Genomic DNA, 25694 nt, shown 5'->3' on the forward strand with positions numbered 1-25694 from the left:
TCTCTTCATAGGTTTCCCAACTTGAAATCCATTCGTGAACTGATTCTGAAACGGGGCCAAGCAAAAGTCAACAAGAAGTGTGTAGCTTTAACCGACAATGCAATCATTGAGCAGCATCTGGGTAGGTATCAATTCTGTTGCCGCAATCTCATCACCAAGAAAGAATAGTGATAATGGACATACTGCATTGATTTACAGCACAGGAGGAGGCTGTTTGGGTCACAAGGTAAAAATAGGAAGACTAAATAGGTTGACACCATTCAAAGTTAACAAGTCACCTATTCCAGATGACATCCATCCCATGTTGCTAATGCAAACTAGGGTAGAGTTGGAAGAAATGCTTTTAACAATCTTTCAATCCTCCTTAGTGATTTCAGAGAAGTGAAGGATCCCTACAGTGTGGAAACAGGCCCTTCGGTCCACACTGACCCACCGGAGAGTATTCCACCCAGACCCATTTCCCCATTATTCTACATTTACCCCTGACTAATGCACCTAACTTATATAGCCCTGAACACTATGGAATTTAGCATGGCCAGTTCCCATAACCTGCACATCTTTGGATTGTGGGAGGAAACTGGAGCACCCGAAAGAAATCCACGCAGACACGGGGAGAATGTGCAAACTCCACACAGGCAGTCACCCAAGTCTGGAATCGAGCCCAGGCCCCTGGCACAGTGAGGCAGCAGTGAGACACCATGCTGCCCCTGATTGGTTATATTCCATCCCTCTTCAAAAAACAAGAGGAATAATCTTGTCAACTTCAGGCTATTCACTCTAATGAGGGAAAACGACTTGAGACCATTGTCAAGAACAGGATTTGTTTTCACTTACAGAGAGGTTGTATAGGTCAATGGTGAGGCCTCTTCTGGAATACTGTGTCCACTTCTTTTGCCCAGTTATACAAATGATATTACTAAGCTAGAGAGGGTTCAGAAGAGATGAACCAGGATGTTGCCAGGTATGGAAGGTTTGAGTTAAAAAGAAGAGCTGGATAGACTGGCACTTGTTTCACTGGAGCACAGGAGGTTGAGAGGCGACCTTATAGAAGTTTATAAAATAATGAGAGGTATGTATAAGGTTAATAGTAGTTGTATTTTCCCTAGGATGGTGGAATTTCAGGATTCGGGGGCACAGTTTTTAAGGTGAGAGGAGAGAGATTAAAGAAGTATTGAGGTGCAAGCGTTTTACAGAGGGTGCTTTGTGTGGAATGAACTTTGTGGGGAAGTGGTGGATGTGGATACAATTTGTGCTTAAAAGACATTTGTGCAGGTATATGAATGGGAAAGGTTTGGAGGGATATGTGTCAGGAGCAGGCAGGTGAGACTAGTTAGGTATGGGATTATGTTCAGCATGAACTGGTTGAACCAAAGGGTCTATTTCTGTGCTGTATGACTCTATAAGTTAAGAAGGGACGGCCGGCACAGAAGGCAAATGATGTCTGACTAATCTGATTAGTATTTTGTAGTAGTAGAAAGGGTTAGTGATCTAAGTACAGCAGATACAAAGCATTTGGAAAGAAAATACAGAATTATTCAGAAAATAAAAACACTTGTTATTATAAGGACAACGGTAATTTCAGTGTGAAAAGATAATATTGGGTGAAAGGATATTTATTGACTAACAGAAGTTCTTCTTGTGACCTATAAACCCTTGATGTCCGGTTGTATTACCATCACTGAATCTATCGCTATCATCCTAGGGGTTACTATTGACCAGAAATTGAACTTGATCAACTGTATAAGAATGTCTTGCTGCACATATACAGGTTATTGGTGAGGCCACACCTGGAATATTGTGTTCAGATTTGATCTGCTTATCTCAGGAAGAATGCTCTTCATGAGTGGGAGTGCAGTGAAGGTAAACCAAATTGATTCCTTGGATGGGAGGACTGACTTATGAGGAGCAATTGAGTTGGTTAGGATTGTATTCACCTGAGTTCAGAAGAATGAAGGAGATCTCAGAAACCTATAAGGAAGGATATTCCTGATGGTGGAGGAGTGCAGAACCATGGGTCATTGCTTAAGGATAAGGATTAAATCGTTTAGTACAAAAATGTGCAATTTCTTAACCCAGAGAGTGGTGAGCCTGTGGAAATTACTACCACAGAAAGTGTTTGAGGCCAAAACATTATTTTCAAGAAGGAGGTAGGTACAGTTTGTGTGGCTAAAGGGTTCAAGTGAAATGGGTGAGGGCAGGTTTGGTGTATCGAGCTCAATGATCAGCCATGATCTTATTGAAAGGCAGAGCAGGCTTGAAAGGCCTCCTCCTCCTCTTATTTTATTTGTTGATATGTACAATTACTGTGACTGCAAAAGCAGGTCAGAGCTGGGAATATAAGAAATAGGAGCAGGAGTGGCCATTCAGCCCTCAACTCCTCTTTCATGTAGCTCCTCATAAACCTCAACATCTCAGTATTTCAAAATGTACCATTTCCTCTTTAAATACTTCATGATTTAGCCTCCACATCTCTCTGAAAGAGAATTGCAAGCATTCACTTGCATCCGGACTCCCCTAAGCCTGTCCATCATCTACAAGACACAAGCCAGGAATATGATGAGTGCAGCCATTTTTTGGAAGATTGCACCTCTAATAACACTCCAGAAACACCATTAGGACAAAGCAGCCTATTTGATTGACACCCCATTCATCGCCTTCAACGCTCACTCCCTTCAACACTGACACGTAGTAGCAGCAGTGTGTACCATTTTAAGATACATTGGTGCAAAGTATCCATATTCCTTCCATAGCGCTTTCTAAGCCCTGCCTGAAGGGGTGGTGCAAACAAATTAAACAGTAACTTCCCAATGTAACTCTACGTAAGTGGCAATATCACTGGTGTAGTAGTTGAGAACCGCATGGTGTTGGCCTGTGGATGTAGGTTTGAATCCCACCATGGCAGATAGTGAAATCTGAATTTATTAAAAATCTGGGATGCATAAATAAGCTGATGGCAACCATGTATCCGCTGTTGATTATCATGAAACCTGTATGGTTCACTAATATCCTTTACTGAAGGAAATCTATTCCTCTTACCTGGTGTTGCCTGCATGTGATTCCAGACGTACAGCAATGTGATTGACTCTTAATTACTGCTGGTCTCGCCAGGGCCACCCACATCCCATGAATTTATGAAAAGAAAATTGGAAGGAACGAAAATTATGGGGATATGGGAACAAGAAGGAATGTGGGTCAAATTAGATATTCAGTATATAATCGGTGTAGGCATAATGGGTCGAGAGTGTGGTGCTGGAAAAGCACAGCAGGTCAGGCAGCATCCAAAGAGCAGGAAAATTGATATTTTAGGCAAAAGCCCTTCATCAGAAAACCTTCCTGATGAAGGGCTTTTGCCCAAAACATCAACTCTCCTGCTCCTCGCATGCTGCTTGACCTGCTGTGCTTTTCCAGCAACACACATTCAGCTCTAATCTCCAGCATCTGCAGTCCTCACTTTCACGTAGGTATAATGGACCCAGTGGCCTCTTTCTGAGCTCAAACAATTCTGTGCACTACCTTAGGTAAATAACTCTTCATGGAGAGTGAGAATGAAAATGAGAAAAATGACAGTGTAAATAAGTTGAAAGAATTTGAGGGTTATAACATTATGGCAACAAGGTAACGTTGCCATCGTCCCAGAGGATCATAGGCTGTTCTCCATTGGAGCCAACTGGAACTGATTTAATCCAAGGGTCATCATACCTCAGGTGAGGAGAAGGTAGGAGCTTTATGGTAACCTCAGCTGGTGCAGGAATTGAACCTATGATGTTGGCATCACGCTCTATTGCAAACTAGCCATCCAAACAATTGAGCTAAGGATGGGCAATAAATGCTGGTCCAGCCAGAGATACCCACATATTGTGAAATACAGGCACTTCCATTTGCTTTATTGTAGTATTATATAAACTAATACAGTTTATATTCACTTTATTATTTTATTTTGTCTATAGGAAAATGGGGAATGATTTGTCTTGAGGACTTGATACATGAAATCTATAGTGTGGGAAAATCATTCAAGGAGGCCGTGAACTTTCTTCGGCCCTTCAGATTGTCTGTAGCTCGACATGCAGCAAGAAACAAAGTGGGATTTCTCCATGATTTTGGAAAGACGGGGAATCGTGGAGAAGAAATCAATAAACTGATTCGGCAGCTCAATTAAAGGTAAAGGGATAGATTTGAATTGCCCTCCATGCAGATTAAAGTCAAAGGAGGTTGAAGTGCATTGATTGCCTAGATATGAAATTGGTTAAAATGACTTGTAAAGACCTTTTTTTGGGGGCTATATACTTAAAAAAAAAAATACTGGTTGAAACAGAGGACTCTGGAACGTGATGTTACAGTTTTAGTAGAACTCATTAAGATTGTACTTAATGTTGCCTTATTTTCACAGTGAGGGATAATGCTAGACATTTCCTTACCACGTGATTGTGTTCAGAACAGTCTTGCCCAGAAAACGTTTGTTTTTTTTCCATCAGAATCAACTGTGTGCTGAAGAATGCGCAACATCATAACTTCCTGATAGAAAACAAAAACAGAAATTGTTGGAAAAACTCCTTGGGTTTGCAGCATCAATGGAAAGTGATGTTCAGAAGAAAGTTCACTGGACCTGAAACGCTAACTCTGGTTTCTGTCCACAGGTATTGCCAAACCTGCTGAGTTTTTCAACAATTTCTGTTTAGTTTTTGGTTTCCAGCATCCACAGTTCTTTTGTTGTTTTCTTTAGTTTTTAACTTCTTGTTAGGTTCTTGGGCGAGTAGCTGAAGCCTTGTTAGTAGATGTGAAGCTGGAAAAGCACAACAGGTCATACAGTATCCGAGGAGCAGGAAAGTCAACAATTCAGGCCAAAACCCTCCTTTAGGAGGCTAAAGCCTTGTGTTTGAACAACAGAGGGGCTTGTAGCCTACAAACAGAAAGCACCAATGCCCATAGAATCCCTACAGTGCGAAAGCAGGCCATTGGGTACACACCTACTGTCCAAAGAGCATCCCACCAGACCCACGCCCTACATTTACTATGGCTAGTCTGCACATCCACCTAAACTACATATCTTTGCATGGTGGGAAGAAACCAGAGCACTCAGAGGAAACCACGCAGACACGGGAGAATGTGCACACTCCACACAGTCACCCGAGAGTGGAATTGAACCCAGGTCCTTCTTATTAACCAACACCTATGGAACCCTAAATGTAGTGATGATCAAATATTCCTTTTGATCAAAGGATTCATATAATCAATGTAAAACACATATTAAATAATACAAATGTAAGGTGTACACATTGCTGTAATACTTTACTTACAGCAGAAATCATTTAAATAATAACACAACTTAACAGCAAAGAGTCTTATCTCTTGCAATCACATCCTCCATTGTCTACTGTGACATTGCGAAGATCGTGATAATATGGTGAACTTGCGGTATTTCAAGTATGTAATTTTTTGCTGGTTTATCAAGAGCTTTGGTTCATAAGGTGCTGGTTAAAACAAAGTTTGCTGTACCTAAATCTCGCTCGCGCGCTCTCTCTCTCTCTCTCTCTCTCTCTGTTTCTTGCTCTCTCTCTCTCGCTCCCCCCTCAGTCTTTCCCCCACTGCATGGAGAAGTAACAAAATCTGGTAGCTGTTCTCACTTATTAAACTTCTCTTTGTGTACATTCCCTTACTGGAAGGGAAAAGCAAAAACACATCTGCAGTTACACTGATAGGGTGAACCCTCAACCAGTTGGAATCAACATTCCCACGACTTCTGTCCTCATTAAAGAATTGAATGGAACTGAAAGAAAGCAACTGTTCAATGATTGTAATCCAGACTGGTGCCAAACTCTGCTCCTTTGACGTTTTTTGTTTCCCTGCCCATGGTACCTGTGTTTAGTTGTCTTATTATTTGTCTATGAATTTTAAGAAAGGGATTAGAGTTTAGATTATACAGTTTGAAGTTACCAATTCATGCATCTTTTTGCCATTAATTAAAAACAATTTGATTATAACAAATAGTTATTCTTTTGTTAATGAAAAGTCACGAATGAGACAGGTTATTTTAGCAATTTGTTGATTTAGTCACATTTTCACATTTGTGATGGCTCAAGGAATAGATGAGCTTGTTGCCAGCACACTATGCCAGTGAGTCATGACAGACTTAAAGCAGAGAGCTGTGATCAACGTCTGTTTATCACTCTAGTGGGGGAGGTATTATGATACTTCTCAGGAAATGTACTTGGGACTGCTCTTTATGATATTTATTAATGACCTGGAGTTGGTTATTCAGTCTTTCTTTCAAGGTTTGCAGATATATAAACGTAGTAAACAGGAGGATAGAAACAAACTTGTGTTAATTTAGTTCCTTGTTGAAGTGACAGAAAAGGTTGACAAAAGGATTCCAGAGGGTGGTGGAGTCTGGAATTTGCCATCTGAGTTGGCACAAATCTTCTACGAAGTATCTGGATCTGCAGCTTAAGCATGTAAGCTGCAGGACTTTTGGCTGTGTGCAGGAAGATGGGATTAGAAAGGGCATCCATATGTCTTTAGGTCAGCATGCACAAGATAGGCTGAATGGCCTCTTCTGTGCTGTAACATTTCAGTGGTTCTGTGGCTTATAGTGGATGTTGTTCCTATGGATTTTAAGTGTTTTATCAAAGTACGAAAAGACTCAGTGAGGGGGTCAGTGTCAGCTTGGATAGAGAAATTGGCTTAAAGATTAAAAGGACTTCTGGTAAATTTTTATTTTTAGTCAAGATAATGGTAGACATTGTTTGACAGGGTCAACAGAAATGGTGCTGGAAAGCACAGCAAGTCAGGCAGCATCCAAGGAGAAGGAGAGTCTACGTTTCAGGCATTTGTTTGACAAGGGCCAGTACTCGGACCACATCTTTTTGAGAAATATAACTGAGTTCAAAGTTTGCTGTGATACCAAATAGCAATTGACTACAACAAAACATTAATTGGACAATATCATGGGTTAACAAGTGGGAGGATTTAATAGGGCGAAGAGGGAGATAATGCATTTAGGCAAATGCAGTGGTTAAGACGTTATGAGCTAACTGGCACAATTCTAAAGAATGCGCAGTGATAGAGGAGCCTGGAAACTCTCATGACTCTGATGAAGAGTCATCTAGACTCTTAGTTTGCTTTCCATCCGTGGATGCCGTCTGACCCACTGTGATCTCCAGCATTTGTTGTTTGCAGTACAAATTCCAGCATTTGCAGTAATTTGCTCCTGACTATCCTTTATTTACCCCTGCCTTTCTACAGGACAGTTTAAGCTGTCTCAGTAATTTTCCCACTACAAAGGTTAGACTGCTGTGGCCTGGAATTGTTTGGTCAATTCTTAACTCTCCTTTAAAACGATGGTACAACATTAATAGGACAGAGCAACTAAGGGGACACAGTTTCACCCTAATGAATCTCTCCCACTTAAGACTCAGATGAGGAGGAATTTATTTTTGAGTGTTGATAACCAGTTTTCTTCACCAGAGAGCAGGGGAGGCTGGATCTTTAAATGTATTGAGCACTGAGTTAAACAGATTTGTGATCTAAAAGGGAGTTGAGGATTACAAAGACAGATAAAAAAGTGGAACTAGGTTGAAATCAGATCAGCCACGACCCGGTTGAATGGTGGAGCAGGCTCAAGGAGTCATTTGGCATATTTCCTTTGAGTTTGAAGTGGCAGCTCAAATATATGAAACTCTCAGAATGCATGAAGAACAGAGGATCCAGCCAAACAGCCACCCATTCAGGTCAACCCTAGGTGGCCAAGGAATGGCTCTTGGCATATCTGGAGGACAATTGTTTTTATACTAAGTCCTCTTTTATTTTCCAGGCTCCATTTTAACCAGTTGATGTATATTCTGGTATGCTATGTGTATAACCAGCATTGCTTCTGATGCTTTTTTTATTGTTTTTGTTTTGCAGATCCTGTGAGGATAAATGTGTTGGGATCAAATTTGTTTTTCTATACTATGTATAGTAAACTCTACAGATTCATATTCAGCTTTAAAGCATTTCCCTCTCTGTACACTGGAACCGATCATTGGACAGCATGCTACCACTCACTGACTACCTCAAGACCTTGTTCTGTGTGGATTGGGGTGGTGTCATAGAGCCATACAGCATAGAAGCTGTGGATAGTGATTGGTGTGATCTGTATCTTGGGGAGTTTTGTCTGGTAACCAATTGGAAGTGAAAGAGTTTACAATCTATGAAACTGTTGGAAGTAAATTTGGATTATCTGGAATTTTAAAGCTGTCAATAGACTTGGATGTCAGTCAAATATCAGTTTGGTGTTGCATAAAATTTCATATTCATTCTCAAATGAGTGTAGATTGGTAATTTTTCAGTTATTACATAACTAAATTTAATTCAGGTTTGGATTGTTAACTATAGTTTTGGATTCTTGGTTGACTCTAGGACATGGCTGGTCTTGCACAGATTTGAACTATAGTATAATATCCTGTCTCAGCAGAAATAAAAATTACACAACACCGGGTTATAGTCCAACAGGTTTATTTGGAAGCATTAGCTTTTGGAACACTGCTCCTTCATTAGATGGTTGTGGAGTATAAGATCATAAGACATTGAATTTATAGCAAAGGTTTATAGTTTGATGTAACTGAAATTATATGTTGAAAAAGACCTGGATTGTTTAAGTCTCTCATCTTTTAAAATGAACATGTTGGTTTCAGTTCTTTCATGTGTAAATCCCAGAACTTTTTAAAAGTTACATTCTCAAGTGAACTTTAATAATAGGTGCCATGTTGGCCCAGATAATGCATTGAAGGTGTGAGGTGCCCTGTGTGAGGCTGTCAGTGCCCCAATGTTCAGACTTATTCTATTTCTAAAAAAGAGATTTACGGAATCTTACATGGATTCATGCAGTTTTTGAACAAAAAAAAATCACGTGTGAAATGCAGGCATTGCTGGTTGGTGAAACACCTGGTAAACCATTTCAGTCCATGTGCTGCAGATAGATGGTGATGCCATTGAATGTCAAGGGGTGATAGTTAGTTAGATTCTCTCTTGTCAGAGATGATCATTTCCTGATATTTGTGTGGATTGAGTTTTACATGCCATTGATAACTAATTACCACTCCACAGACTGATCAGATACTTAATACAAAATATTACAAAATGTGATGCACAAATGACAAAACACAAGACCTGCACCATTCATCCTTCCTCCAAACCCCCCCACCCACTTACCTTGTACAAAGCCACCATTCAATAGGATCGTGGTTGATCTGACATTCCTCGTGTCTGTTTTCCTGCCATGTCGCCCTCATGCTTGATTCCCCTGCTGACTAAGAATCTATCCATCATGGCCGTAAATATGCACAAGGACATGGCCACCTCAGCTCTCTGTGGCAAGGAGTTTCAAAGACGCTCAACCCTCTGAGAGAAGTTCCTCCTCTTCTCAGTCTTAAATTGTCATCCTTTATCTGAGACTGTCCTTTGGTCCTCAACTCTCCCATGAGGGAAAACGTCTGAGCATTTACCTTGTCAAGACCCATAAGAATCATATATGTTTCAATGAAATCTCATTCTTCTTAATCCAATGAATAAAGTCCCAACCTGTTTAGCCTTTGTTCTTAAGTCAATCCCTGTATACCAGGATCGTCCTAGTGAACTTTCTCTGCTTCCAGTGAAATGGATATCTTAAATAAGGGGGCAAAAACTGCTTAAAGTACTTTATAAGTGCTGTTCACTAGCACCTTGTATGGTTGCAGTAAAACCTCCCTTCTCATACTGCAACCCCCTTGAAATAAGGGCCAGCATTCCATTAGCGTTTCTGATTACCTGTTGCCCCTGTGTGCTAACTTTGTTTCATGGTCAAGTACCTTTGTGTTGCAGCTTTCTGAAGCTTTTGGCAATTGAAATAACACTCTTCTTTTGTTCTCCCTTCCAACTATTTTCCCACATTTGTACTCCTTTGCTCACTCTAAACCTACAGTTATCTCTTTGTAAACTGTATTCTGCTCACAACATGCCTTTCCACATATTTGTGTATCATCTGCAAATTTGATTAGAGCATATTTACTTTCTTCCTCAAAGTTCAGACAAAATTTACGAGGATGTTGCCAGCATCGGATGGGCCTGAGTTAGAGTGAGAGGCTGACCAAGATAGGACTTTATTCCTTGGAATGTAGAATGAGGGGTGACTTTGTTGAGGTGTATAAAACCATGAGGGGCATAGATAGGATGGATGCATTTAGTTTTTTTCCCAGGGATGGGGAATTGAAAACTAGAGGGCATAGGTTTAAGGTGAGAGGGGAAAAATTTAAGAAGGACCTGAGGGGCAACTTCTTCATGCAGAGAGTGGTGCATATATGGAATGGGCTGCCAGAAAAAGTTGTTGAGGCAGGTACAACAGCAACAATTAAAAAAATATTTGGATAGGTACATGGATGGGAAGGGTTTAGAAGAATATCGCCAAAATTCAGACATTTGAAACTAGCTGAGTGGGCAGCATGGCCCAGTTTGGGCTGAAGGGCCTGTTTCCATGCTGTATTATTCTATGACTGTATTCAAAGTCATTAATATATACAGAGGAACCACGATTATCTGAAGGACATGGGTGGGGAGTATTCCGTTGAGTTAATCGAATGCCGGATAACATAGTTTAGAAGAGCATCGGGACATTTCGATCTTCCCAGATAATCCAATACTTGGATAATCAAATGCCAAATAATCAAGATTCCTCTCTCTATTGTGAACATTTGCAGTCTCAGTACTGATCCTAGTGGAACCCTACTGGTCACAAGTCACCAATCTGAAAAAGAACCCCTTAACCCCTCTGACTGTAATAGCTAATCAGCAGGAAACACTATCCATGTCAATATCGTACCTCCAATGCCATGGGCTCTAATGACTTAATGTTTTTTTAAGAAACCTTGTCAAATGCCTTCTATAAATCCAAATACAACATATCAACTAGTTCACCTCCACATTTTAGTCAGACATGATTTCCTTTTCGTGCGACTATGCTGACTCTGCCTGATTAAATTATGGTTTTCCAAATGTGCTGCCATTACTTCCTTAATAATTGTTTGCTATATTTTTCCAACAGAATACGTAGGGCTAATCAGTCTATAGTTACAAGCTTTTTGCCTCCCTTTTTTAATAGGGGTACCATATTGGCAATCTTCCAGTGCTACTCCAGAATCCAAGGATGTTGAGAGTGTTACAGCCAATGCATTCACTATCTCTGTAGCTACTTCTTTTAGGATGCAAGCCCTCAGGGCCAGTGGACTTATCTGCCTTTAGTCCCATCAGTTTGATAACACTGCTATTTGTGTGATGGTGATAGTATTTAGAGAAGCCCAAACACACTTCAAAGTGAAGCAGTGCTTTACCTGCATTTCACATAATCTAGGTCAAGAGTGTGGTGCTGGAAAAGCACAGCAGGTCAGGAAGTATCCGAGGAGCAGGAAAATCGCATTTCAATTTGTCGATTCTCCTGCTCCTCTGATGCTGCCTGACCTACTGTGTTTTTCCAGCATCACACTCTCGATTCTGATCTTCAGCATCTGCAGTCCTCACTTTCTCCTACTTTACATAATCTAGTCTACTGCATTCACTGCTCACAATGTGGTCTCCTGTACGTTGAGGAAACTAAGCGCAGACTGGTGTTGTGCAAATTGTCACCCAACATTCTGTTTGCAAAGTAGGTGCTGAGCTTCCAGGTGCCTACAACTTCACACCCCACCCTATTTCCTGGCCAGCATCTCTGTCTCAGGCTTACTGCAGTGGCAAAAGTGAGGACTGCAGATGCTGGAAACCATAGTTTAATTTAGAGAGATGCTGGAAAAGCACAGCAGGTCAGGGAGCATCCGAGGAGCAGGAAAATCAATGTTCCTGGTAAAAGCCCTTCATCAGGACAAGGTAGGCATCCTTGCAAGAGGATTCGCAGTATGGTTAAAATCAACTAGGCAAAAGTGAGGACTGCAGATGCTGGAAACCAGAGTTTAGATCAGAGTGGTGCTGGAAAAGCACCTGCAGTGTTCTAACAAAGCATGAGCTGGAAGAACTGCACCTCATTTTCCACTAGGGAACCCTGCAGGTTTCTAGGACTCTTATCAAATTCAGCAACTTCAGGGCTTGAGCTTTCCCATGTCCTTACCCCAACTCTACACACTAGTCCTTGCTATCACATAGTCTGCTATTTCACACAACCCATTGTTAGCCACACACAAGTCCACATTAGTACCTGTTCACTCTCCTAGCCAGATCATTATCCACTCCTTTATCTGTCCAGCTGTTCTCTCCCTTTGGGCTCTATCCCCATTTATCATTGGGCAGGAACTGGGGCATCTACATTGGGAACAGATATTCTGTGGGAAATACACGACAGAAATGTGGAGGTTGTTTATGAAACACTTGCTGATAGTGCTAGGCAGGTTTGTCCCACTGAGGCAGAGAAGGGATTGTAGATTGAAAGAACCTTGGGTGACAAAGAATGTGGAACATGTAATCAGGAGGAAGAAGAAGCTTAAGGTTGAGGAGGCAAGGATCAGACAGAGCTCTAGAGGGTTACAAGATAGCCAGGAAGGAACTGAAAAATGGATTTAGGAGAGCTGGAAGGGGACATGAAAAATCTTTGTCGGATTAAGGAAAATCCAAAAGTATTCTACGTATATGTGGGGAACAAGAGGATGACCAGAGTGAGGGTCGGGCCGATTAGGAATAGTGAAGGCTTTCATTAGCAAGGGCATTGAGTTGGAGCTGCAAGGTTATGCTGCAACTCTGTCGAGCCCTGATTAAACCACACTTGAAATATTGTGTTCAGTTCTGGTCACCTCAGTATAGGAAAGTTGTGCACGTTTTAGAGAGGGTGCAGAGGAGATTTACCAAGATGCTGTCTGGACTGGGGGGCATGTCTTAGGAAGAAAGGTTGAGGGAGCTAGGATTTTTCTCATTGGAGCAAAGAATGATGAGAGGTGGTTTGATTGAGGTATACAAGATGTTGAGAGGCATAGATAGAGTGGATAGCCAGAAATGTTTTCCCTTAATGGAAATGTCTACCATGAGGGGGCACAATTTTAAGGAAATTGGAGGAAGGGTTAGGGGAGATGTCAGAGGTAGGTTATTTACACAGAGTGGTGGGTGCATGGAATGGACTGCCAGCTGTTGTAGTAGAGTCAGATACATCAGGGACATGTAAGTGACTCTTGGATGGGCACATGAAAGATTGTACAATGAAGGGTATGTAGGTTAGTCTGATCTTAAGAGTAGGATAGAAGGCCAACAAAACATCGAGGACCCAAGGGCCTGTACCATGCTGTTCTGTTCTATATTCTATTTACCTTTTACCCCTTCAACCCCCACACTCACCCTACCTTTACAAAAAAATATACATTTTCCTAGCCACCATCAGTTCTGAGCAACTGTCACTTGACCTGAAATGTTAACTGACCTCTCTCCACAGATGCTGCCAGACTTGCTGAGATTTTCCAGCAATTTCTGTTTTGGTTGAGGGTGATATGGAAGTGCCAGTGTTGGACTGGGGTGGGCAAAGTTAAAAATCACACGACACCAGGTTATAGTCCAGCAGGTTTATTTGGAAGTACAAGCTTTTGGAGCAGTGCTCCTTCAGGTACCTGATGAAGAAGCAGCCCTCTGAAAGCTTGTACTTCCAAATAAACCTGCTGGACTATAACCCAAAATTGTGTGATTTTTAGCTTTTATTAAGGAAACAGCCGACAGCTTCAGTTAGATACCAAACTGTCCTGGTTCCTGTTTGATTATACAACCAAATTACAGGGACAGCTGTAACAGCATTCCTATTAGGGAGAAGACTCCATACCAGGTTAAACCTGGACCGGGGGGAAGCAGGATGAAACACCATCAGAACGCCACTGCCGGATACGATACAAGACTCATAAGTGAGAGGCAGTTTACATCAGGGGATGAAGTTTGGTGTTGAAACCACAGGAACGGTCCTACATGGGTAAGAGGCATGGTTGACACGAGGTGAGGTCCTGTGATGTACAAAACTTGGGTAGGAAAGGCACTCCTGAACTGGCGTGTTAGTAATGTCAAAGCTGCAAACTCTCACATGGGGCAAGAGTAAAACATACCCAGCCTTTCAGAACATCCGGCAAGGTTGTCAGAACCTGTGGCTTCGCCCCCTCCACCTAGTGTTGAAGAAATCTGAGGACAAGATGGACATGGCACATGTCACAGCTTCGATTCCGTTAGCACCTGAAGAAGAACTTCGGCTGTGACTATGGTAGGCTATGGTCTGGTACACCCGCCCAGTATTCAAGGCAGAGTTGAAGGAACCAGTGCAAAAATTTCCCAGAAGACGTTACAGGAAAAAGAATGGGCCTACATCCCAGGACTGAGAGAGGGTGTGATGTAGTGCTTGGGACGAGGTCAGCCAGGTGGATCTAGTGAGTTCCCTGTTTGGAGCTGTTAACTGGGTCCATTCGGGGATTCCTGACTCTCAGATATCGCAGCATGGAAACAGACCCTTTAGTTCAACTCATCCGACCAGATATTCTCAAATAATCTTGTCCCGTTTGCCAGCATTTAGTCCATATCCCTCTAAATCCTTCCTACTAATGTACCCATCCAGATGCCTTTTAGACGTTGTAATTGTACTCCATTCCTCCACTTCCTCTGACAGCTCATTCCATTCACACACCACCCTTTGTGTGAAAATGCTGCCCCTCAGGTCCCTTTTAGGCCTTTCACTTCCAACCTTAAACCTATGCCCTTTAGCTTTGCATTCCCCAACCCTGGGGAAAAGACCTTGTCTATCCGACTTATCTATGCCCCTGATGATTTTATAAACCTTCTGGAAAGTCACCCCTCAGCCTCCAACATTCCTGGGAAAATAGCCCCAGCCTCTCCCTCTAGCGCCAACCCTGGCAACATCCTTGAAAATCTTTTCAGAACTCTTTGATCTCCTGTATTCTTTAGTATTAATGGAGTGGTTGCAGTATCATCCATCCTAAAGATTAATTCAAAATATCTTAACTTCTCCCCCATTTCTATCTTTTCAATAATAGTCTCCCGAGATTCGTTTTCTAAGGAGCTTAGGTTCACTTTGACCTATCTCTTCCTTTTGTATATTTAAAAACAGCTCATTGTCAGTTGTTACGTTCCTTGATAGTTTACCTTCGTAGCTTATCTTCCCTTTACTTTCTTTATAGTTGACTTTGCTGGATTCTGAATTTGTCCTAATCTTTGGGGCTATCTCTAATTTTTGCCTCTTTATATATGCTTTTTCTTTCAACTGAACCTATTTCTCGAATCAGCCTGTTCAGAGATGTTATTACATGCCTCTGCAGCAGATGGCACTTGAACTTGGGTGTCCGAGTCAAGGGGTAGGCACACTATGACTGCACCACAAGAAGGCCCTGACTACGTTTAATGTGCTTAATTAGCCATGGTTAGTTTATGCATTTAGAATCTTTCCTGCTTGGGGGAGATTTTCTTTTTACTGACAGTCATGAACTACCTCCTTAAATGCCTGATACTGTTTGCTTCCTGTCTTTCCTGTTAATCTATCTGCCCAATCCACTTTTGCTAACTCCATCCTAATTTCATTGTGATTCATTTTATTTAAGTTAAACACAGTTGTTTCCGACCCAAGTTACACACTCCCATACTCTAATCTTCAACTTCTGCAATAATTTTTGATGTGGCATTTTATCAAATGCCTTCTGGAAATCTAAAACTAAGACCTCCAAGAACTCTAACAGACTGACCAAACATAATTACTGCTTTCACAAGCTGTTAACTCTGCCTGATTACCTTGCACTGATCCAAGACCCTTATTGTAACTTATTTAATAGCACCTGTCTTTAATTAGCAAATTTAGCAACCATACCTTCATCTAAGTATTGAATAGAGGACAGTTACTGCATTACATCATACCGAAAATAAGCTAGTTATGCCTTGCTTCTGGTTTGCTAAATAATCCTTGTCAAAAAATATGATTTCTCTTTCACAAAACCACGTCCATTCTTCCTGATTGCATGAAGATTTTCTATGTGTCCTGTTGTAACTACCCTTTTTTCACATTTTCCCTGATAACTATAGTAATTTTCTGTCTCTTCTTGGATTCTTTATTGAAGAGAGGTCTCTCACTATTTTCCAATTTGAATCCACTATCTCAGCAGACTCTGTGATGAGTTTGGTCAGCTCCTTCGTTTTAATACTTTTCTCAAAGACTTCTGCAGGCATATGCTAAATGGCCTGATTTTACGGCCACCTGCTGTGTTTTCTCTGGGTTCTATGGCATTTTGGCTCCTGGAATCTGTGCTCAGCCTGAGAAGCAGCCTATGACTTTTGTCACCACCACCTTGACCTGGAGCAAGCTTTCTATATTGAGGTGCTGCTGATGTTTTCAACTGGACCCTCCCTCACCCCATTACATCACCCCACCGTAAGATATATAAGCAGAAATACGCCATTCAGTCCATTGAGTCTGCTTTACCATTCAAAGAAATTACTGATCAGATAATCCATCTTCTTTCTTTTTCCCCATAATATTTGATGTCCTTAAAAAGTGAATATACTTAACAACCCAGCCTTGACAGCCGTGTGTAATAAAGAATTTCATAGATTCACTCCCATATCATAGAAGAAATTCCTCCTATCCCACGGGTGAGGTCCTAGAAGATTGGAGAGTAGTGCCAATCGTTGTGCCCTTATTCAAGAAGGGCTGCAAAGAAAAACCTGGATGCTATAGACCAGTAAGCCTAACATCTGTAGTAGGTTAAATACTTGAGAAGATTCTGACTTAAGATATTCATGCATTTAGGAAGACAGGATTTGATTAGGAATAGCCGGCATGGCTTTGTGTATGGGAGATTATGCCTTACAAATTTGTTAGAGTTCTTTGATGAAGTGACCAGGAAGGTTGATGAGGACAGATTTAGTCTGTATGGGTTTCAGTAAGATCTTTACTTCAGTAAAGTTCCACATGGTAGGCTACTCTGCAAGGTTAGATCACATGGAATCCAAAGGGAGCTGGCAAATTGGATAAACAATTGCCTTGATGGTAAGAAGCAGAGAGTAAGTGAAAGGATGGTTTTCGGACTAGAAGCCTGTGACTAGTTTGCGATTTTTAAGATTTGTAGCTCAGGTTGAGGTTCGGCTTTTAGAGTCATAGTCATAGAGATGTACAGCACGGAAACAGGCCCTACAGTCCAACTCATCCATGCCGACCAGATATCTCAGCCCAATCTAGTCCCACTTACCAGCACCCGGGCCATATCCCTCCAAACCCTTCCTATTTGTATACCCATCCAAAGGCCTCTTAAATGTTGCAATTGTACCAGCCTCCACCACCACCTCTGGCAGCTCAGTCCATACACGTACCACCCTCTGGGTGAAAAGGTTGCCCATTAGGTCTCTTTTGTATCTTTCCCCACTCACCCTAAAACTATGCCCTGTAGTCCTGTACTCCGCCACCCCAGGGTAAAGACTTTGTCTATTTATCCTATCCATGCCCCTCCTGATTTTATAAACCTCTATAAGGTCACCCCTCAGCCTCTGACGCTCCAGTGAAAACAGCCTTAGCCTTAGCCTCCCTATTGCTCAAATCCTCCAATCCTGGTAAATCTTTTCTGAACCCTTTCAAGTTTCACATCTTTCCGATAGGAAGGAGATCAGCAGGTTGTAAGTTTGCTTGCTGAGCTGGAAGATTGTTTTCAGATGTTTCATCGCCATGCTAGGTAACATCATCAGTGAGCCTCCGGTGAAGTGCTGTGTTATGTCCCGCTTTCTGTTTGTGTGTCTTGGTCTGTTAAGGTGGATGATATCTTTCCCAGTTTTTTTCCTCAGAGGTTTGTAAATGGGGCCCACATCAATGTGCTTATTGATGGAGTTCCGGTTTGAATGCCAGGCCTCTAGAAATTCCCATGCACGTTTCTGTTTAACCCGTCCTAGGATGGATGTGTTGTCCCAGTCGAAGTGACGTCTTTCTTCGTCTGTATGTAAGGCTACTGGTGATAGTCATGGCTTTTGGTGGCGAGTTGGTGTTTGTGCTATTTTTCTGCCCGTCTGTCTGATGTAGTGTTTGTTACAGTCCTTGCATGGTATTTTGTAAATGCTGGTTGTTTGTATAGGGTCCTATAGATTCATCAGCCACTGTTTGTGTGCTACCATGATGCCAAGAGGTCGGAGTAGTCTGGTAGTCATTTCAGAGATGTCTGACGTATGGTAATGTGGCTAGAATTTCGGCAGACTATGTGCATTAGGTATCCATTCTTCTTGAATACGCTGTATAGGTATTTTACCTCTGCTGCTCATAGTTCCTGGGTGCTGCAGTGTGTTGTGGCCATTTAAATAATGTCCCGATGCTACACCGTTTGTAGGTTGGGATGATAAATATCTGGTCTGTCTGTGTGGGTGTTGCTTTTCTGCACATGCTGGTCTTCAGAACACAGCAAGCCAGGCAGCATCAGGTGGTGGAGAAGTCACCTATCTACACTAATCCCACTCTGTGCATAGTCAAAGTTTATTTGCCTTCCCTCTTATGCATGGAACATGGATGCTATCTTTTTGTGATTCGTGAAAGGTAATTCCAAAATCGCTCTTCTGTAGCATTCTGCAGTATTTTTCCAATTAAGTTTGTCCAATGTGTGCAGGAGGGTTTCCTGACACAATATGTAGATAGGCAAACAAGAGGTGAGGCCATACTGGATTTGGTTCTGGGTAATGAACCAGGCCAGGTGTTAGAATTAGAGGTAGGTGAGCACTTTGGGGACAGTGACCACAATTCAGTGACTTTTACTCTAGTGATGGAGAGGGATAAGAGTGCACTACAGGGCAAGAGTTATAGATGGGGGCAGAGTCTGCTCAATCCGGCTGTACACTCACTCACTGCAATCTCACACTTACACTGTATAGGCACACACACCTGAACAACATTAATCAACAATAATAATCTTTTCAATTAAATTGTAACTGTGTTCAATGGATTTGCAAGGAAATCGATTTCATGAGAAGGAAAGAGATTATAGATTTTGGGGCTGCATCACCACAGCTCCGTAATACAGACAGTCCACCAATTGTAATGAATTTTAAAATAGTCTGTTATGTTTGTCAAACCAGGAAGCAGTTTGGGTATGACACGTTACTTAAGTAAACAGAAAAGAAAGTACACAACCAGGGACAATTTGAGGATCCTGTAGCTCAAATCCTCCAACCCTGGCAACATCCTTGTCAATCTTTTCTGGACCCTTTCAAGTTACACAACATCCTTCCTAAAGCAGGGAGGCCACAACTGAATACACTATTCCAAAAGCGGGCAGAACTATGTCCTGTACAGCTGCAAAATGACCTCCTCACCACCTGTACTCTACCGACTAACCAATAAAGGAAAGCATACCAAACGCCGCCACCACTATCCTGTTTACCTGTGACTCCACTTTTAAGGAGCTCTGAACCTGCACTCCAAGGTCTCTTTGTTCAGCAACACTGCCGAGGACCTTACCTCAAAAGCCCTGATTTGCCCTTCCAAGATACAGTACCTCACATTTATCAAAATTGAACTCCATCTGCCACTCCTCAGCCCATCTGATCAAGATCCTGTTGTAATCTGAGGTAACCTTCTCAGCTGTCCACTACACTACCAATTTTGGTGTCATAAGCAAACTTACCAACTATACCTCTTATGCTCACATCCAATCATTTATATAAATGATGGAAAGTAGTGGACCCAGCACCCAGCCTTGTGGCACACCACTAGTTACAGGCTTCCAGTCAGAAAAGCAGCTCTCCACCTCACCATCCTCTATCTCCTATCTTTGATGTGCAGGAGCTAGTGTTGGACTGGGGTGGACAAAGTTTAAAAATTACACTACACCAGGTTGTAGTCCCACGGGTCCAATAGGCAACAATACAAAGTGGCCGAGCAGAGGCTGATAGACAAGTTTGGTACGCATGAGGATGGCCTCAACTGGGATCTTGGGTGTCCCCACTACACAATCATCTCTCTCGCTCGCTTGCTGTCTCTCTCACTGACACAAGTACACAAATTCTTACATATTCACACGCTCACGCAGACTATCTCTCTCTCTCTCTCTCTATCACACACACATAGACACGCACACACATATAGTCCCCATGCATGCACCCTCTCACAGGCTTATACCCCATCGCACCCATATGTTTTACCAAGCTTTCACACATGCAAGCACACATTGTGTCATGTGCACTCACGAACACACTCACTCACTCAATTTCTCTCTTGTGCTTGCACACACACACAAGTCTATGGGTTGAATTTGTATTTGCAGAATTATATTTGCAAATACATTGTATTTTGCTCAAAAAATTCACAGTCTACAGGCAGTCGATGAAGGCAGTCAATACATGTAATATTTTGTAAATTCCATTTTGGAAATCGAACCAGGTTGGAATACAGACAGACTCTGACCTCACAACTTTAATTCCTGAAGAAGGGCTTATGCCCGAAACGTCGATTCTCCTTCTCCTTTGATGTTGCCTGACCTGCGCTTTTCCAGCAACACATTTTTAAGCTCTGATCTCCAGCATCTGCAGTCCTCACTTTCTCCTCACAAGTTTAATGCATTGTCTGGGCTGAGATGTCACCTTCTGTTATAAAACCTTAAGTTACCATGAGAAGGTGACTTAAAAGAAGTTATGGGATTTACATATTAATGAACTGAAACTTGCAACTCATTCTAAAAGAGGAAGGACTTAACAATCCAGATTTGTTCAATAGACCACTGTGTGACACTGTAATCTTCTGCTGTAAATTCTGTGTCTTACGACCTTATACTTCACAACCACCAGATGAAGGAGCAGGGCTATGAATGCTAGTGCTTCCAAATAAACCTGTTGGACTACAACCTGATGTGTGATTTTTAACTTTGTCCTATCTTCGAGCCAAATCTGTAATCAAATGCCTAAAAAACTCTGTTATGTTAGTGAGTCACACTTTCCCACGCACAAAGCCATGTTGACTATCCTTAATCAGTCCTTGTCCTTCCAAATGTGTGTAAACCATGTTCTTCAGGATCCCCTCCAACATCCTACCAATCACTGACATCAGGCTCACTGGTGTATAGTATCCTGGCTTTTGCTTACCATCTTTCTTAAAAAGTTGTATGTTAGTGAATTTTGAGAAGATTTGTAGCTCAGGTTGAGGTTCTGGATGTAGATTTGCTCACTGAGCTGGAAGGTCCATTTTCAGATGTTTCGTCACCACAATAGGTAACATCTTCAGTGAGGACAAACAAGCAGAAAACTAGCCAGCAGGACACATGAACGTCAACTAGCCACAAAATGCATGACCCTCTCTTACTAGTAACCTTACATACAGATAAGGAAGGACACCACTTCGACTGGGACAACACATCCATCCTAGGACAAACCAAAAAGAGACATGCACGAGAACTCTATCAACAAACACATTGACTTGGATCTCATTTATCACCCCCTGAGAAAAAGAACAGGAAATTGCGTCATCACAGGAAATGACACCACCAACCCAAGGAAACCCGAACATATAAATTGAAAGCAGGAAAAACTAGCAGTGCTTTGTCCGGAGGCTCACTGAAGACGTTACCTAATATGGTGACAAAACGTCTGAAAATGAACCTTCCAGTTCAGCGAGTAAACCTGTATCCAGTTGTACACTATCCAACCTTCAGTCTTCTGGCACCTGTGGCTATCAATGATACAAATGGTGTTTGAAGCAAGGTACTAGCATGGATAGAAAATTGGTTGTCTGGCAGAAGGCAGAGTGGGAATAAAACGGTCCTTCTCGGGATGGAAGCCACTGACTAGTGGTGTTCCACAAGTGTCAGTGCTGGGACCACAACTTTTCACTTTAATGATCTGGAGGAAGGAACTATGGCAAATAACACTTTCTGACTCCCCAAATCCTGTCCACCATCTACAAGGCACAATTCAGAGGTGTGATGGAATACTCCCCACTTGCCTGGATGGGTGCAGCCCCAACAACACTCAAGAAGCTTGACACCATCCAAGACAAAGCAACCCACTTAATTGGTACCACATCCACAAGAAATTCACCAAAAATGCTCAAACGGCACTTTCCAAACCCACTTGCTCCAAGAAGGACAAGGGCAGTAGATATATGGGAACGGCACCATGTTCAAGTTCCCCTCCAAGTCACTCACCATCCTGACTTGGAAATATATCTCTGTTCCTTCACTGTCATTGGGTCAAAATCCTGGAATTCTCTCCCAAAGGGCATTTGGGTCAACCCACAACAGGTGGACTGCAGTGGTTCAAGAAGGCAGCTCACTATCACTTTCTCAAGGGCAGCTAGGGACAGACACTGAATGTTAGCCAGCCAGCAACACCCACATTCCCAAAAAAAGGGGGAAAAAATCTCCAGGATGCAGTATTGTCTCCTTCCTTGCAGGATCCGGAAACACTTTTTTACACATGGTTCTGGAACTCTTTCCACCTATTTCTTTACATTGTTATTGTTCCAGTCTTTGAGTGTTACATAACACACATCTACCTCGCAAATGATAATTTGCAGTTTGTTAGTGTTTTTACTGCCTGTCTGATTTTGTTCTTTCCTTTGCTATCAGCATTTCCTGCGTTTGGAATGTGTAACAGGAAACCTTTCAGCAACACTTGTTCATTCCCATGACACGGAAACCCGAGCCACAATGAATATGGCAGTAGCAGGAGATATTCTAGCAGTTGGACAAGATGCGACTTGTCACATCCTGCGATTCCAGGAAGGGAAAGAGAAATCAACAGGGAATAAACCTGGTAAAAAAGAGGACAAGAGTGAGGCTGAAATTGCTCTGCATTCTGGAAATTCCTCAGGTATAGCAGAATTGATTTGGGCATATCTTTAGGAGTCTGAAAGCCAAAGTTCTTAAAAATCCATCAATGTTTTTGCAACAAAGATTGTATATATAGTTCGCTTTTTTTTATAATGGCTAATAGCAAATCCCAATCTACCTGTTTCCCAGGAATAGGAGGAGGTCGTTCAGTCCTTCAGTACTTCTGTTCTATTCTTTAATATGATTATAACTTGCCTACAGCCTAATTCTCTACATACCTGTCTTTGCCCCATATCCCTGAATAGTTTGTTTGGTAACAGATATCAAATAATCTCAAATATAAAATTAACATATGATCATTCAAATTAGGAGTGGATGTAGGCCATTTGGCCTCTTGTAATAAAGAATAACATTCCATTTGTTTTCCTAATGACTTTCTGTATCCGGATACTAACATTTTTGGTTGTGCACTGGTACCTAGACTTCTCTGCATCTCGCGTGCAAGAGCCATCTATGTTTAAGTAAAACTCTGCTTTTTCTGTTTGCTGCCACGGTGAACAACTTGTGTTTTACCATGCTATATTGCATTTATCAGATTTTGCTTACTCGCTCAACCTGTCCAAATCTGTTTTGCAAATTCCTTATGTCCCCTTTGTAATCTGTTTTCCTACCTATCAATAAGTCAGCTGTAGATTTTGCTACCATGCCTTAATTTCCCCCCCCCTTTCCAGGTCATTAATATAAATTATAAAATGCAGAAGCCCCAGCACACACCCCTGTGGAACTCCCATTTGTCACATCCTGCCAATCCAAAAAAGATCCATTTGTTCCATTTTCTGCCACCAAAACAATTTTCTGTCAATGTTAGCCCCTACACCATGAGTTGCTACTTTGCATTTGCCAAGGTGCCACATGATTGTGCAATTTGAAAATGCAAGATTTTGGGGTTTTTTTAAATCTTATTCAAATTCCACCATCTGCCATGGCAGGATTCTGGATAGTACCACAAGACTATTGCCTCCCCTCATATACTACCCCAATGCCAATGTCTTTATTTTATCAAGTAGCCACAGGGGTGTGGTGCATCAGACTCCTAGAAATCCAAGTATATTACATTCACTGCTTCTCGTATAACTATCCTGTTCATTTATCGAGCATGATTTGCCTTTGTGAAGCCATGCTGAGTCTGCTTGATTTTATAATGTATTTCTAAATGCTTTGCTATTGTATCCTTAATAATAGACTAGCATTTTCTCAACAACAGATGTTAAGCTAACTAACACATGCTACCTCTATTTGTCTTATTGTAAATAAAGGTGTTACATTGGCTGTTTTCCAACATCAAAGTATTCTTGGAACATTACTACCAGTGCATCCATTATCTCTGGAACGACTTCTTTTCATACCCTAGGATGTGTTCCATCATTTCCAGGGAACCTATTAACTTTTACCCTCGTTAGTTTCCCTAATACTTGTTTTCACGTGATAGTGATTGTTGTATTTTTGCCTGTGGTTTATTTGGTGTTTTTGTTTCAGGTCTCCCTGTCTGATCATTTGAAACTTCCAAGAGTCTAGTCATTCTACCTTTTAATGAGAGATTCTAACAATTTCCCAACTTTGAAGTAGATCTGTAATTCCCTGACTTTTCTTTTGCCTTTCTTATGAAAAGCGTGCATAATTTCCCAATGTAAAGGAACAGTTCCTGAATCCTAAACCTTTGTAGGATTCTGGTTAGGGTATCTGTAACCGTAACTCTGCATCTGTACAGGGTGAGATCACATCTGGTGTAGTGAACAGTTTTGGTCCCCTTATTTAAGGAAAGATATTATTTTGTTGGAGGAAGATCAGAGAAGGTGCATAGAGTCCTACAGCACAAAGTCAGGACCTTCGGCCCAAACTGGTCCATGCTGACGAAAATATACATCCACTCTAAACCTATTTCCCTGCACTTGGCCTTTATCCTTCTAAACCTTTCCTATCCATGTACTTGTCAAAATGCCTGAGAAATGTTGTTAATATACCCACCTCAACCACTTCACTACAGCACATTCCATATGTGGATACCCTCATGTAAAAAACATTGCCCCTCAGGTTCCCTTTTATTCTTTCCCGCCTAACCTTAATCTGATGCCCTCTAGTCCGCAATTCCCCAACCCTGGGAAAAAAACTGAGTGCATTCACTGTATTCATGCCTCTCATGATCTTATACACTTCTACAAGATCTCCCCTCAGTCTCCTACATTCTAAAGAAAACAGTCCTAGCTTGTCCAACCTCTCCCTATAACTCAGTCCTTTGAGTCCTGGCAACATTCTTTTAAAATTTTTCTGCACTCTTTCCAGTTTAATAAAATCCTTCATATAGCAAGGTGACCAAAATTGAAATAATACTCCAACTGCATCCTCACCAATGTCTTGACAACTGGAACGTAACTTCACAACTTCTATACTCAGTGCCCTGACTGATGATGGCCAGCATGCCAAAAACCTCCTTCACTGCCCTGTCTATCTGTGACTGCACTTTCAGAGAACCGTGCACCTGAACTCCAAGGTCGCTCTGTTCCACTACACATTAATCATGCCTTGGACATTCTCATCCAAATCATTGATATAGATAATAACCAACTCTGGGCCCAGCACCAACCCCTGAGGCACTCCACTAGTTACAGGCCTCCAGTCCGACAGTCTTTCTACTATTACTCTCAACTTCTTACCACCAAGCCAATTGTGTTTCCCATTTGCCAGCGTCCCCCCCGACTGGATTCCATGCGATCTAGCCTTCCAGAGCAGCCTACAATGTGGAACTTTATCGAAGGCTTTACTGAAATCCATGTAGACTGTGTCCACCAACCTGACCTCATCAACCTTCCTGGTCACTTCATCAAAGGACTCTAACAACTTTGTGAGGCATGATCTCCCACACACAAAGCCATGCTGACTAATCCTAATCAAACCCTA

At 41.8% G+C, this 25694-nt stretch overlaps 2 protein-coding genes across 2 annotated transcripts in view; both read left to right on the forward strand.

Moving 5' to 3' along the window:
• The window catches only part of rpl7l1 (ribosomal protein L7-like 1), a 36740-nt gene extending 28267 nt beyond the window's left edge, over positions 1 to 8473 (forward strand). The window contains exons 5-7 of the mRNA XM_043695209.1: positions 12 to 121; positions 3948 to 4158; positions 7900 to 8473. Of these exons, the coding sequence (XP_043551144.1) occupies positions 12 to 121; positions 3948 to 4156 (319 nt within the window). The 3' untranslated portion in view covers positions 4157 to 4158; positions 7900 to 8473. The remainder of the gene's footprint in view (positions 1 to 11; positions 122 to 3947; positions 4159 to 7899) is intronic.
• Positions 8474 to 22507: 14034 nt separating this feature from the next.
• The window catches only part of preb (prolactin regulatory element binding), a 61226-nt gene continuing 58039 nt past the window's right edge, over positions 22508 to 25694 (forward strand). Inside the window, exon 1 of the mRNA XM_043695210.1 lies at positions 22508 to 22779. Coding sequence (XP_043551145.1) covers positions 22617 to 22779 — 163 coding nt within the window. The 5' untranslated portion in view covers positions 22508 to 22616. The remainder of the gene's footprint in view (positions 22780 to 25694) is intronic.

Source organism: Chiloscyllium plagiosum, chromosome 9 (assembly GCF_004010195.1).
Source record: "Chiloscyllium plagiosum isolate BGI_BamShark_2017 chromosome 9, ASM401019v2, whole genome shotgun sequence".
NCBI classification, from domain to species: Eukaryota; Metazoa; Chordata; class Chondrichthyes; order Orectolobiformes; family Hemiscylliidae; genus Chiloscyllium; species Chiloscyllium plagiosum.